Here is a 15928-nt window from a genome sequence, read left to right on the forward strand (position 1 = left end):
AAACTTTTACGTACCACAGCAGGTGGTGAGCCAAACTAGGCACAAAGGGCAGTTTGTCCACTTCTGTTCTAGGGCATAACTTTCTGGCATTCACTACAATTTCCTTTTGGCATAAATAGGGAAAAACCTGTGTACACAATAATTAGATAAATAGGACACTAGAGAGTTGGAATATGGAAGGAAGTTGCAAGAAGGAGAGAAGAAGGGAAGGGGAAGAAGAATGGAGAGCAGGAGTAGAGAGCCTTGTGATGGAGCATTGGGAGAGAAAATTCCCAGTGACATCTGCCATGAGGGAGGGGCATTATCAGATTTGAAAGGTTGGCTTTGGCATGGAGCTAGCTGCTAAGTTTGGAGAGACCAGCTTTTGTGTGTGTGTGTGTGTGTGTGTGTGTATAAGAGGTGGTCTGGTGTGCTCAAACTTAATATGGTACAGGGTGCCAAGGAGAAACTCAATGAACATTTGTGGAGGAAGGGGAGGAAGAGGAATAGATTATCCACATTTTATAGTGAGGAAATCCCATGCTGGGTCACATTTCTCCTCAGGGGTTATGCAAAAACAGAATTTCATGAGAAGTCTGTTGATTTTGCTTCTGAGAGGATGTGTTGATGCCCTTCCAGGTCCAGCCCTCTTCAGGAAAAGAGAGCATTGATAAGCTCTGGGGGATTCCCTGTAGCCATGAACCTCCATAATACATGGTCACTGAAAGGTGACCATGTAAAGATGGTAACGGGGCTTGCAGTGCCTACTTGTGGCTACTCTTTCCATGGGTTGAGAACCAGAGGCTTCGTACTTACATGGTCATGGTTACATATGATGCTGTGGTAGCAGGAAGGTAGGGAAAGGTAGAAATAAATTTATGCCCTTGAGGCAGGAGATCAGATACTGGGTCTCTCTTGGACCTTGTTTGCTAATAGCGTCTTGAGGAAGAGGGCCAGGATTAGGGAAGGGAAATTTGGACTGTTTTTTTAGTAGGCCCATGTCCTTCTCTGTGCTGATTTGAGAGGAATCTTAAAAACTTGGAATATGATTAAATTGATTAACCAATTACTCTGTAAACGAAGCTGTGCACTTGATATAGAACTGGATTACAGTTTGCAGTCTGTTGCACTAATTCATTAATATTATTTCACAGACTAGAAATTTTATTATGCAAATGTATGTAAATCATATAAAAATAGTGTTCTTCACCAAGTGCTCTAGCACTCATTGGAGGTTTTTATTTTTTTTTAATTTTGTTTGTTTCCCTGAAACTGTGACCCTGGAGTGGAAAGCTAGATAATTAATATATTCAGTATTTGAAACTGTGTATTGAACAATTTCCTGAAGAGTGAATGCAAGGCTTTCTCCTTTGACAAATACTGTGATGATTGACATGTCTTTTTTCCTCTTTTCCTTCCCTAAAACAGAATGAAGAAGATGAGCAACATTTATGAGTCGGCTGCCAATACACTGGGTATCTTCAACAGCCCCTGTCTGACCAAAGTGGAGCTGCGTGTGGCGTGCAAAGGCATTTCCGACAGAGATGCCCTTTCCAAGCCAGACCCCTGTGTCATCCTCAAGATGCAGTCCCATGGGCAGTGGTTCGAGGTAGGCATATCCAGTGACGTGGACAGAAGTATGGCAGGAGGAGTGGTTTGGGAATGTTTTGGTGTTTCCCATCTGGAAGTGGTTTATTTTGGTGGGATGTTAAGATTCTAGAAATGAATATGATAATATTTGTGCTTGCATCGTGACGTTTTACACGGTGGATCTTTTGACATCGCCCTTAATCTCTGTGCTTGTAGGCATAGGGGATGGGCAGTAGGCACTGCCTTACAGGAAGCACATCACGCATTTATTTTCTGAAGCAAGAACTTAATATTAGCTAAACTTTATTGGATGCTTATCAAATCTCAGGAAGTGTTCTAAGTGCTTTAGGTAAAGTAACTAATTTCATCTTCACAATAGTCACATAGTTTCCTATGAGGAAACAGAGACAGATGAGGAAACAGAAAGGTTAGGATTTGCCCAGAATCATTTAGTCTGTAAACGGAAAATCTCATATCTTCTACTCAAGCTCCAGGGTCTGAGCTCTTCATTGCTAATTTATACTTAGAATGGCCATTGGTGTGGTCTTTGCTGGTTTGTGTGTCAATATTGTAGGTTGAATTCTGCAGCTGGATTTGTTTGTTTGGATGAAAAGTGGTTTTAAAGTGTAGACTATGTTGTTGTTGTTTTCTTTTTTGGTTCTAGGTAGCTGGTCTAAGTGAGCAATATTTGTAAAGATCTGATCTCAGGTGAATGGCAGTGCTTACTTGTGGCTACTGTTTCCATGAGTTGAGAACCAGAGGCTTTGTACTTACATGGTCATGGTTATGTATGATGATGTGGTAGCAGGAGTAGGGAAGGGAAAAGTGGAAATAAACTTATGCCCTTGAGGCAGGAGATCAGATGCTGGGTCTCTCTTGGACCTCATTTGCTAATAGCATCTTGGAAAAAGGGCAATATTACAGGTTGAATTCTGCAGCTATATTTTGTTTGTTTGGATGAGGAGTGGTTTTAAAGAATAGGCTATGTTGTTGTTTTCTTTTTTTTTTTTTCTTTTTTGGTTCTGGGTACCTGGTCTAAATGAGCAATGTTTTCTTTAATTTTTTTTAATTTTATTTTCCCACTGTACAGCAAGGGGGTCAGGTTATCCTTAGATGTATACATTGCAATTACGGTTTTTTCCCCCACCCTTTCTTCTGTTGCAACACGAGTATCTAGACATAGTTCTCAATGCTATTCAGCAGGATCTCCTTGTAAATCTATTCTAGGTTGTGTCTGATAAGCCCAAGCTCCCGATCCCTCCCACTCCCTCCCCCTCCCATCAGGCAACCACAAGTCTCTTCTCCAAGTCCATGATTTTCTTTTCTGAGGAGATGTTCATTTGTGCTGGATTCCAGTTATAAGTGATATCATATGGTATTTGTCTTTGTCTTTCTGGCTCATTTCACTCAGGATGAGATTCTCTAGTTCCATCCATGTTGCTGCAAATGGCATTATGTCATCCTTTTTTATGGCTGAGTAGTATTCCATTGTGTATATATACCACCTCTTCCGAATCCAATCATCTGTCGATGGACATTTGGGTTGTTTCCATGTCCTGGCTATTGTGAATAGTGCTGCAATGAACATGCGGGTGCATGTGTCTCTTTTAAGTAGAGCTTTGTCCGGATAGATGCCCAAGAGTGGGATTGCAGGGTCATATGGAAGTTCTATGGATAGATTTCTAAGGTATCTCCAAACTGTTCTCCATAGTGGCTGTACCAGTTTACATTCCCACCAGCAGTGCAGGAGGGTTCCCTTTTCTCCACAGCCCCTCCAGCACTTGTTATTTGTGGACTTATTAATGATGGCCATTCTGACTGGTGTGAGGTGATATCTCATGGTAGTTTTGATTTGCATTTCTCTTATAATCAGCGATGTTGAGCATTTTTTCATGTGTTTGCTGGCCATCTGTATATCTTCTTTGGAGAAATGTCTATTCAGGTCTTTTGCCCATTTTTCCATTGCTTGATTGGCTTTTTTGCTGTTGAGTTGTATAAGTTGTTTATATATTCTAGAGATTAAGCCCTTGTCAGTTGCATCATTTGAGACTATTTTCTCCCATTCTGAAAGTTGTCTTTCTGTTTTCTTTTTGGTTTCCTTTGCTGTGCAAAAGCTTTTCAGTTTGATGAGGTCCCATGGGTTTATTTTTGCTAAGTGAGCAATGTTTTTAAAAATCCTGGTCTCAGGTGAATGGCAGGTGAGGAATGGATAGAGGGTGGAGTGGAGGAAGTAGTTGTTATCATCTCTAAGGGAACCAGAAGCCCAGTCAAATTTGGGTGAGGGGTTGAATCCATGCCAAGTAGAGGAAGTGTGGACAAATAACCTGGTTTGTATGCCAGAGGATAGACTTCAGTCCTCCCCCCATTACTTTGCAAGGAGCTGAAAGGTGCTCCTTTAGGGGGAAAAGTCTTCCCTCCATAGTAGGAAGATGGCTCAGAAGACCTCACAGGTAGCACATGAGATAAAAGCCACTTCTCTGAAAGGTAGTTGTGGTAGAAATTGGCGAGCAGATGAAATTTCAGGCGAGAAGGCAACATAACCAGAATGGAGGAATGAATGACAGATGGGGATCTTCATTTCATTTCCAGCCTGTCCAGGGCTTATATTTTAAGAATAAAACAGCATTCATAGGTGTCTTAATGTGTAAGGTCTTTTTCTTTTTTTCCTTTTAAATATTCTCCCTGACTTTGGTGGGCTTTGTTGTCTTTTATTTTTTATTTAACAAAATTAACTGGAATGCCTACATTATAAGAGTCACTCTTCAAAAATTAGAGGAAAGGAGTTCATCTCATAAGATCCCCTTTATGTAATTCTTTGTACATTTTTCCCAGTCTTTTTCTTCTGGCATTCATATTCTTGCATGATATTTATCAGGCATATAAATTTTCTTTTCCTGATTTTATTACTTAGTAATAAAATTTGTTATATGTATTTATTTCTTCTGTATTACTATAATATTCATGATTATTATTTTTAAAATTGCATAATATCCCATCAAGTGGATTTAATCATTTTCATATTTTTCACTTTGAAATTGCTTACAAAACTACCCTATTTTAAATAACGCTGCTGTGAATATCTTTGTTCACAAAGCTCTTCCCTTCCTTTTGGATGAATTCCTAGGAGAGATTCTGTCAAAGTAAAACTAGTGAAACAAAGGATAGGATGCTTTGGGGGTTTTGACACATTTGCCAAATTGCTTTTCCCAAGTGCTATACTACAGAGTTACTACACGTAGCTACCAGCCTGCAAATGTTTTATTAACAGCGCATGGTGAGAAGAGAAACTTGTACCATGTTATAACCAGATTCATTGCTTCCTTCATCTAGAAAGTCTTACTCTTGAAGAATAATGTCAGCCCAACTTTCAGCATGCTTAGTGATGTGGCTGATTTATACTTTGGAACTTTGAGAAACACTTCTCTAGTACATTTTATAGTCCTAAGAATATACACTTAGGATATAGTTGAGAGAACAGAGTCCATGCCATTTGGCTAATAGAAATAAATTAGTTCAAGTAACAATGAAGTTGGGAATGTTGAGGAACTAAATAGGGAAACTAAATAGGGAAACTAATGAGGGAACCCAGAGTTAACAACAGGGAGCTGCTTCTTGGCTTAGGGTGGAGCGATAATGTGTAGAAGCCAGCTCAGAGAGGCTTGTGAGAGTCAATCATTAAATCTCCAGGAATCTTGCAAGCCTGAGTGTAAGTATTAACACTACAGATGTTGACAGACGTTTGAAATCAGGGCTTTTCTCCCACCCAGAGAGCCCGTTGTTAGGCATTTACCAGCACACCATGGGGGAGAGGGACAAAGGAGATGTTAGTACCAGAACCAAACAGCTAGGCCATCCAGTGGAAGCTGAATCTGTGGACAGAGGGCCTATCTGATGAGATCCAGAGAGCAGAGGAGATGCAGGTGGTGCTGGAAACAATGTCTGAAAGGGAGGCGGGGACAGGATGGCATCTCAGTTCTCCCATCCACGTGTTCCAGGGACCGCACCCTGATGAAAGCCAGTCGGCAAGGTTGTAGGGAAGAGTCTAGAACATACTTGATAGCACAGAGAACACTGACCAGCACACAGACCTTCTCACAACTCACAGTGACTGGGAGAATCATGCACTCAGTCATCAGGTAGGGCATATTTTAGTGCTAATTCTGACTTTTTGGTCCAAGTGCTGTGTGTGGTTCTCTATGAAGTGAGAAGCGCCTGACAGCCTGTTTAAACCACATACCTGGGCTTTCCTGCTGTGGAACAGTGGAAATGAATCCAACTAGTATCCATGAGGATGCAGGTTTAAGCCCTGCCCTTTGGAATCTGGCATTGCCATGAGCTGTGGTGTGGGTTGCAGATGTGGCTCAGATCCTGAGTTGCTGTGGCTGTGGTGTAGGCCAGCAGCTACAGCTCTGATTCGACCCCTAGCCTGGGAACTTCCTTGTGCCATGGGTGCAGACCTAAAAAGCAAACAAGAACAACAACAACCAAAAAAAAAAAAATAAACCAGTGCACTTACTGCCCTCTATGTTTAGTGAAGACTGGCAAACTGGACATTGCCTGGGGATATAACCAATTCCTCTTTTCTTATATCCGTACCTTAGAACATATCTGAATTTACAGAGAGATTTCTATGTTCAGAATTAGAGAATTGAGAAGAAGCCTTGCACAAGAGAATTCATGCTGGCTGTGTCAGTTCCTAGGTGCCTATGTTACGTGAAATCTGGTAACTAAGTGGAGAAAAAAGAAAAAACTTGAGAAGCTAAACTGGTTTGCATAATGAAAAGATTGTCGGGGGTGTCTGGGCGAGAAAGAGAAAAACAAGGTGACCTTCTCTTTCAGAGAGAAGTTTAAAGTTTGGCAAAAGAGATTCTATGGAGATGAGTACTGTCCACTAGAACCACCTGCATGATAGGAATGTTCTCTACCTGTGCTGGCCAGTAAGTAGTCACTGGTCTCCAGTGGCTCCTGAGCAGTTGAAAGGTGGATAGTGTAACTGAGGAAGGAAAATATTTAATTATTTAATGTTAATTAATTTGAGGGTAAGAAATACCTCATATGGTTTCAGAGTCTCCTTGGTGGGGTAGAGAATTTGGCTGGGTGAGAAAAGTTTGTAAACATAGGCTGTTATTTTTACAGCCTAACTTCTGTTGGGGAAGCTATATCTAGAGATTGACATTTCTTTTTATATCAATTGTGATTGCTGGCCTGTGCTTTTTGTAATAGAATTCCAGTGGGAAAAAAAAGACCCTGTTTTGCTCTAGTTTACAGCCCAGGTTAGTACTGCAATAATTATAACTGCCTTCAGATGGCCTGCTTCTATGCAGGGGAACTGTTGGCTGTAGTATGTTAGCAACAGAAGAGAACATTTGATTTCCAAAGTGCCTCATGAAAATATAAGCCTGATTGTTAGACTCAAAAGGACCTGCGGTCTGACCTTCTGCAACGTAATAGTATTAAGAGTCAGTAAGAGGGGAGTTCCTGTTGTGGTGCAGTGGAAACAAATCTGACTAAGAACCATGAGGTTGCGGGTTCAATTCCTGGCCTCACTCAGTGGGTTAAGGATCTGGTGTTGCTGTGAGGTGTGGTATAGTTCGCAGACATGGCTTGGATCTCGCATTGCTGTGGCTGTGTGTAGGCCGGCAGCTGTAGCTCCGATTCAACCCCTAGCCTGGGAACCTCCATATGCTGCAGGTGTGGCCATTAAAAAAAGCAAAAAAAAAAAATCATCAGTAAGAATACCTAGTCGTTGGAGCCTCTTAATCCCCTTCTCTCCTACCCCTCCCCACTTCTGTCTCCCCAGGGGTAACTACTAGTTTTCCTATATCTGTCAGTCTGTTTCTGTTTTGCTATATACATTTCTTTGTTTTATTTTTTAGATTGCACATGTAAGTGATAACATACAGTATTTGTCTTTCTCTGACTTATTTCACCAAGCATGATACTCTCTAGGTCCATCCACATTGTCGTAAATCAAAAAGTTATTTTCTTATGGCAGAGTAATATTTCGTTATCTATAGATACTCTATCTTTTTTATCCATTAAAGGTATATCATACAGCACAGAGAATTACAGCCGTTATTTTATGATAACTTTAAAGGAAATGTAATCTATGAAAATACTGAATTTTTGTGCCATACACCTGAAACTAATATAATATCGTAAATTAGATATACTTCAAAAAAAAAAAAAAAGGATTGATGAGGATAAATCTGTCTTTGAAATATTGAGAATAAATTGTTCAAAATGCAGAACAGATTGTTGCTCTTTAATACCAATAGTGTTTTGGGTGTGTGTCTGAGGGCCAAGGAGATAGATAGAATGCTTTTTGTTTCCTTTCATAATGTAGAGATGAGGAGTTCCCGTTGTGGCGCAGTGGTTAACGAATCCGACTAGGAACCATGAGGTTGCGGGTTCGATCCCTGCCCTTGCTCAGTGGGTTAACGATCCGGCGTTGCCGTGAGCTGTGGTGTAGGTTGCAGACGCAGCTCGGATCCCACTTTGCTGTGGCTCTGGCATAGGCTGGTGGCTACAGCTCCGATTCAACCCCTGGCCTGGGAACCTCCATATGCCACAGGTGCGGCCCAAGAAATAGCAACAACAACAACAACAAAATAAATAAAATAAAAAAAAAATAATGTAGAGATGAGATGGCAAAACTTTCATTAATTCTTTAATGGCAATTATTGTAATTGTAAGAAAGAAGAGAAGAAAAAAAACTATAACTTGGAAATACATTCCCAACTGAGAATTTCAGACCCACAATTTAATTGCCCTAATTTAGTTCATGCCCACTTTTTAAATTCCTCCTGTTCCCACTCCTGGCTGTATAATGGTAATAGCATATGGTGTAGTTCAGTGTGATAATAATTTAGAACACATTTCACCTTCCAGTGAAGAGGGCAAATAATTACCCCTCCCTTCTAGTGAGTGTCAGTGTTTATTAACTCCTGAGACCTAAACTTCGTATCCAAATGGAATGAATGAACACTTCTCAGGAATTCCAAGGACAGGAGCCCTTGTGAACTGGAGACTTTTATTCAGTTTCCTGGAGCACATGCTCTATTCCCTGGGCATACTGGATGTTCTTCATGAAGTGGAGCTACACTGGTGATATTGTAGCCCTTGGCAGAGACCTTATAAATTGCAGAGTACTTGTCCTCATTGATAAAAGCCAAATGATTGCCTACACCACTAGGATGTTGCTCAATCACCTTTAATTCTGTCTTTGCATTTAATTTTTTTTTTTTGTCTTTTTTTGCTATTTCTTGGGCCGCTCCCGCGGCATATGGAGGTTCCCAGGCTAGGGGTCTAATCGGAGCTGTGGCCGCCAGCCTACACCAGAGCCACAGCAATGCAGGATCCGAGCCGCGTCTGCAACCTACACCACAGCTCACGGCAACGCCGGATCGTTAACCCACTGAGCAAGGGCAGGGACCGAACCTGCAACCTCATGGTTCCTAGTCGGATTCGTTAACCACTGTGCCACGACGGGAACTCCTGCATTTAATTTTAATCATAGTTACTGAGTTCCTCTGTAGGCAGCTCTAAGTAATTCTGAGAACAAATTACCTTGGATCAACGCCACATGAAAACATGTTATGATGAATCATGTACTTAGGTAGATTGCTAGTAATAATAAGAATTGTTAGTAATAATTGGTGTGGTTATATCTAATATATCAACTATCAGTGGAAATTAGTGCATGACTACTGTTTATAATAATAATATATCTGTATGACACTTTATAATCACAAAGCTCATCTACTATCATGATTTCATTTACTTTTCATTAATAGCCCCATAAAAAGGTGGCATAGACACTGAAATTAGCCCTAGCATGTACTGTGTCCTATGAACAAGATGTAGTTTGTGTTCTCAGAGACCTCAGAGTCCAATAGAACTTAGCTCATCTTAGAGACAGAGGGCTGGAGCCTCATAGGTTCCCGTGAACGTGAGAAAGGAGGCTTAAAACAAGGTCCTAACTTAAACCTTTTCCTTCCCCTCAATGTGTGATGAGTAAATCATCTCAAGCGTGCCTAGGCTACCTTTACATGGAATGGAGCCAAATACCAATCACTTCTCCCTCCCTTCATTCTTTCCCGTCTTCTCTCCCCACTCCCCACCCAGCCAGACTTAGGGTCTGGATGCCATAAGATCCAGCATCCTTACTGGCAGCACAGAAGAGAGATATTGATCCATGGTGGGGGGTTTGCCTACTCCCCAATAAACGGGCTATAAAAATTTCCCAGCAGTTCCTTCTTGGCTAGAGGGCTCATGGAGGAGTTCTGTGGAACATGCTGGGAGCAGTAGTGAGGCAGTACACTTTTGTGTATTGAGCCAGGAGAATGGAGCCCAAAATAGAAGTTTTTTACTTGTGTCTGAGACATGCAGTTTTCCATTACTCCACAGTGCTAGGGTTTTATGAAAATGAGTCAGGCAATATGAACATTTAGGTGAAAACAAAATAAAGCAGCTATCTATAATTGCTGATACCAGCTATGTATTCATCATTTTACATATTTTCTCTCTAATCTCACAGCTTTCCTGCAATGTAGACTTTGTTAACCAGGTAGGGGAACTGAGGCTTAGGCAGAATTAGTAAATCGCCAGGTGCCACAACTAGTAAGTCATAAAGCTTGATTCTAAAACCCATATTGAAGTTCCTGTTGTGGCTTAGTGGGTTAGAACCTGACTAGTATCATGAGGATGTGGGTTCAATCCCTGGCCCCATTCAGTGGGTTTTGGATCCAGCATTGCCTCTAGCTGTGACATAGGTCACACACGGCTTGTATCTGTTGTTGCTATGACTGTGGCGTAGGCCTGCAGCTGCAGTTTTGATTTGACTCCTAGTCTTCAAACTTCCATATGCCACAGGTGTCACAGTGAAAGAAAAATAAATAAATAAAAATATCTCAGTTTTACCAGAGGTGTCTGTCTGCTCTCCAGTCATAGTTTGCTTAGCCTATGTGGTGTTTAAACAAGTTTTGTACTGGTTGACAAAAATTGAAGATCAGGAGATTTTTCATAAAACTCCAGATTTTTTGTTTCCTTTGAGTTAGTAGAAAGTCTTGCAACATGGAGCCTTTAATTCTTATGCAGTGATAAGCTGGAGGTGGTCGCAGTTGCCTCTACCCAGAGTTCAAGTTTATCCCTGTCCTCATTCCTTAGCACTCCCCTTCATTCACTGGGATGGTTCAAGTGGCTCCTGGACGTGTTTGAGTTCAGAACCACACTCCTGCACCTCCAGGGCTGGGCCTCTGAAATATACCCTAAGCTCTCAGCTGTGGATTCAGATGAGAGGTAAAAAAAGAAAATTAGGTCAATTAAATCATTCCCTCTTGATATCACAAACCAGCTCCTTTCTTGAAAAATTTTGTGTTCACACTTTGCAGACTTGCAGCGTTTCAGTGGCTAACACTTAGTATGACAGATGATAAAAAGCAACACTTTTCTTCAGTTGTTCACAAAGTTTCCACTGTGGTTTCACATCAAACTCCCATTTGGGAAAACTTTGATGTTGCTTTCTACCTCCTCCTTAATACGTCCTTAATGAGAATAATTTCTTTTCTTAAAAAAGTTAATTTTGGTGTTAGAAATCTTACTCTGAGTACTGAATAGAAAACAAAATGAAATATTAGAACCAGAAAATATTTCCTTGCTGCTACTGGAGGTTACATCCCTGTGGCCAGAGACCTGTGAGGCTCCCTTCATAAGTGATGCACTTGGATGAAGGGAAGGATTACTGGATTGTGTAATAGGTGCATAAGTAGCTTTCTTATCATTGAAATCTCCAAGGTGTCAATGTTATGATGTCTGAGAGCAGAATTACACACGATGAGAAATGTGCTGCAAAAGAGAAAAAACATTTTGAACTGAAATCTTGTGTTGTCACTACTAAAACTCTTGGGGGCCTGGAGAATGATTTATCAGCTGGAAGGATAAGGTCAGGCCTCCTACAGAGAGGAAAGCACTGTGATATGGACTTTATTGCCTCCTCAGTTTGAAAAACTACCAAGACACACTCTGGACACTCAGACTCAACACTGGTGCCCGTGGGTTTTTATAACGTGTGTTGAGTCCCATATCGTGTATTTGAAAGATGGATTCCAAGCCAGGGAAAGAAATTGAGGTGGCATCCATGATTCAGAGACCTCTGCCCTGGCTTGAAACACCTGAAGCATTTTGAAGGAGATCTTTTGAACACTTTTCCTGGACACCTGTTTTAATGTTTAGCTAGGGTCACTGTTGATGATCATCTTCTTTACCTTTTCTTTGCAGTTTCAACCCATTTTATCTTTTTTTAATTAAGTGTAATGGCCTTTTATTAATAAGAATCTTTAATATATTGAGAGCAGTTATACAAACTGTACCAGGCAATATTTTAGGCACTTTGTATATGTCATCATATGTCATTATCAAAATAGCTGGACAAATTGTCCTGTGAAGATATTTTATAGAGACAGATTCTAAGCAACTTACTCAAGGGCTACACAAATAGTATGCTGTCGCAAACTGAGCCCAGACTGTGTTGCCATAATCCTTCGCTGCCCACCTCTGAGAATAATTAATGCTCATCAGTCACTGATTATCTGCTGTGTAGCATGAGCTGAATTTCTGTGCATATTCATGGAATTCTCATGACAGTGTTGGCAGATAGGGGCTGTGATTACCCATTTTATAGGTTAGAAAACTGACACCTATAGAAAACTATATGTCTAGGTCGCAAGACTAGTAAGAAGTGGTGTTAGGGTTTGAATTCACATCTTCGTGTCTCTAGTGCCCAGAGTTAGAAATAATACCATATAAGGACACTAGTGTTTAGAATGAGCATGTTTTCCAAAAATAAACAAATAGACCTAAATAAATGTAAAAGCTTTTGCATAGCAAAAGAAACCATAAACAAAACAAAAAAGACAATGTACTGAATGGGAGAAAATATTTCCAAATGATATGACTGATAAGGGCTTAGCATTCAAAATATACAAACAGCTGAATATAAAAAAAAAATCAAAAAATGGGAAAAAGACCTAAATAGGCATTTCTCCAAAGAAAACATATAGCTAGCCAACAGACATGTGACAGTATGCTCCATATGGCTAATCATTAAGGAAATGAAAGTAAAAACTACAATGAGGTATCACCTTAAACCTGTCAGGAAGTCCGTGATTAAAATGTCTACAAATAACAAATGCTGCAGAGGGTGTGAGGAAAAGGAAACCCTCCTACCATGTTGGTGGGGATGTAAATTGGTGCAGCCACCATGGCAAACAGTATGGAGGCTCCTCAGAAAACTAAACATAGAGTTGCCATATGATCTAGCAATCCACTCCTGCATGTATATCTGTAAAAATCTCTTTAACTTGAAAATATACATATACCCCTGTGTTTTTAGCAGCACTATTCACAATAGCCAAGACATGGAAACATCCTAAATTTCCATCAACAGATGAATGGATAAGATGTAGCATATATACAGTGGAATGTTATTGAGTCATATAAAAAATGAAATAATGCCATTTGCAGCAACATGGATAAATCTAGAGATGATCATACTAAATGAAGCAAGCCATACAAATACAAATATTTTATGATATTTCTTATATGTGGAGTAATTTTTAAATAGTACAAATGAACTTATTTACAAAACAGAAGTAGACTCACAGACATAGAAAACAAATGTATGGTTCCCAGAGAGGATGGAGGAAGGATTGTAAGAAGTTTGCCATATGGGGATGATTATAATTATATGATTAAATGAGTCAGTACAGAAGAGTAGTTATGACAGTTGTGAGGTGCCCCTCACATCAACTGTGTGACCTTGGGAAGCCTCATAATACTTCTGAGACGCTCAAGTCACCTCCTGTCTAAATGACTGAATGATTGGCTGGCAGGATATTGAAAAAGCTGATGCTATGGACTTTAGAACTGGAACACTTGGGTCATCTGTGACCTTACACAGAAGTCTCAACTTCTCTGGGCCTGCATTCTCTCCATCATAATATGGAGATAACAATGAAACCTGCTCCATGGATTTACTATAATAATGAAATGTATAAGTGTTGTATAAGAATTGCTTTGCAGGGTACTGAGGGCGTAGAGAGTGCTTGATAAGTGTTAAATGTAATTGTGCTTGAAGGAGATAATGTGTGCAAAATTAATGTGTTTTGCACATCACCTAGCACTCTTTATGTAGAAGATGTCATCAGGTAATACCTCCATGAGGGGTGTTTAATGCCAGCAACAGGTGTTTGTTCTGCTTCTCATCCCAAGTATTCCTGGCCCCATTCATCTGTGTAAAATAAGAACTTTCAGTCAAAAAATTTAACAGGCCTCGAAGTTTCTGCCAAGCTGCTGACTAACCACTTTGATTGATTTGTTTCCTCTCTCCTGGTAGGGAATTATCTAAGCCTCTTCCTCCCCTACACTCTCTGCATTTTGAGGAAGATGAATAGGCTTGGAGCAACTTCATTTCACTTGTCTGTGTTCTCTAATCTGTGGACGGGAATCAGAGAGGCTGTGCTGATAACCTTGCCGTTCCATCTCTACTTCTGTGCCAACAGCAGCCCATACTGTTTGGCGGACTTAGAAGGGAAGTGACAAAAAATTCTTCCCTCTGGAAGCTCCAGATGTTCTCAGGGTCAGTTTATAGGCTAATTAAATGTTTTATCTTGATTCAAGCTCTGAAATGTTCAGCTTCCTATCTTGGCTAGTCTGTTTTCAAATACTTGATATTTCAAGAGCTTCCTCCCCTCTGAGAATTTGGTCTTAGGTATTTTTTTTTCCTTGAGTGTGAAGACCAGTTCTTGTAAAAGAATACAGTTTAGAAACTGTGTATGGAAGCAAGAACATCTGGGACCTTTTAAAGTACCCTTTGAGTTCTGTCCTTTTTAGAATAATTTGTGAGGAATTGGGATTTCTGGGAGACGTGGGAACCTAGTTAAGCCTGCCCCTCTTCAGGAATTGCTTTTCCATTTTGTTCCAATTACTCCTGTTGCAACACTGTTACCCTAAAATTTATCAGCTTAAAACAACCATTTTATTAAATTCATGGATTCTATGCATCAAGACCTCAGACAGGGCGCAGTGAGGGTGATTTATCACTAATCCACAGGGCTCAGGGCCTCCACAGGATTTGAGGCTGGAGTTCAAATCATTCAAAGGCCCTTCAATCTCATGTCAGGCTGAGACTTCTGACTAGAGTGTGTGCATTGTGGCCTTCCATGCATGGTGGTTGCAGGGCAATAGGAAGAATCTTGAGTGTTTATCATGCTGTTAAGCCGTGGATCATATCTGGAAATGTTAGTTAACCAAGGAGTCCCATCTTATTATCACATGATCCTATGAGTACCTTAAAGGGTGTGCTTAGGAAGAATGTAGGCATGTTTGTAATCCCACTTCCCATTTGGGTACGTCTTGGAAGCTTGAAAGATGCAGACATAGAACATGCAAAAAGAAAGACTTCCTGTGCTAAATGTTGAACTTGGGAAATGCACAGCCTCAAGAAGTACAGCAGGAAGGGAACAGAGGTGAAGTCTCTCTTCTGGTTCTTGACCCCAGTTTTAGGAATAATGTATATACGTAGAACCACCACTAGATATAACAAAGAAGAGGAAGGAATAAGAGCAACTAGTATTTGCATAGCCCTTCCACAGTTTTTTTCATTGATTCCCCACAACAGCCTATTAAAGTCAGTACTGTTATTTTTATTGCCAATTTGCAGGTGAGAAACTGAGACTCAGAGATGTCATAATAATAACATCTCCAAGATCACATGTCAGTGTATGTGGAACCTGCCCTCTAAAAGCTTCTCACATCAAAGACTGGATTCTTAGGCTGCCTCATGATCTTTTCCCACTGGTGTTCATCATTCCAGTCCTGCCCCTTTCTTGGAAACCATAGCACCAGTGTCTGTGGCAGCCAACTGAGCCCAAACACAACTGTATCCACCTCTTTCCTACTTGATCCTTTTCTCGCCCACTCCCTACCTGCTACCTTAAAATTTGCCAAGCACATTTTTCAATCCTAAGAAATATTTTCCACAAGAATTTACTGGTAAGAGACTAGTTTATCCTGTGGATTAACCATGATTTACGTACAAGTCCACTAATGGTGAACATTTAAGGGGTTAATTTTTTTTATTCCTTTAGCAAACACTTACTGAGTTCCTACTATGTGCCAGGCACTCTGCCTTCTGTAGCCTGGGAACACAGCAGGAGTAACATACAACCCCAGCTTTTGTGCAAGTGAAGAGGAAAGAAAGTAAACAATGGGAGTTCTGTGTGGCTCAACAGGTTAAGAACCCAACATAGTGTTAATGAGGATGTGGGTTCCATCCCTGGCCTTGCTCAGTGGGTTAAGG

The 15928-nt window shown here is 40.5% G+C and overlaps 1 protein-coding gene across 5 annotated transcripts in view; it reads left to right on the plus strand.

Annotated features, from left to right (window-relative positions):
* Positions 1–15928, plus strand: part of CPNE4 (copine 4) — a 595221-nt gene that overhangs the window by 178505 nt on the left and 400788 nt on the right. For all 5 annotated transcript variants that reach the window (XR_014823542.1, XM_021071322.2, XM_021071320.2 and 2 more), the window contains exon 2: positions 1408–1588. Coding sequence is in view for 4 of the 5 variants with exons in the window: in XM_021071322.2 (XP_020926981.1) it covers positions 1408–1588 (181 nt within the window). In the remaining variant the exon portion in view is untranslated. The remainder of the gene's footprint in view (positions 1–1407; positions 1589–15928) is intronic.

This window comes from Sus scrofa, chromosome 13 (assembly GCF_054392235.1).
Source record: "Sus scrofa isolate SSC_HxYL_T2T_F1_AM1 chromosome 13, Sscrofa_HxYL_maternal_Yorkshire_Landrace_v2.0, whole genome shotgun sequence".
Taxonomy (NCBI): Eukaryota; Metazoa; Chordata; class Mammalia; order Artiodactyla; family Suidae; genus Sus; species Sus scrofa.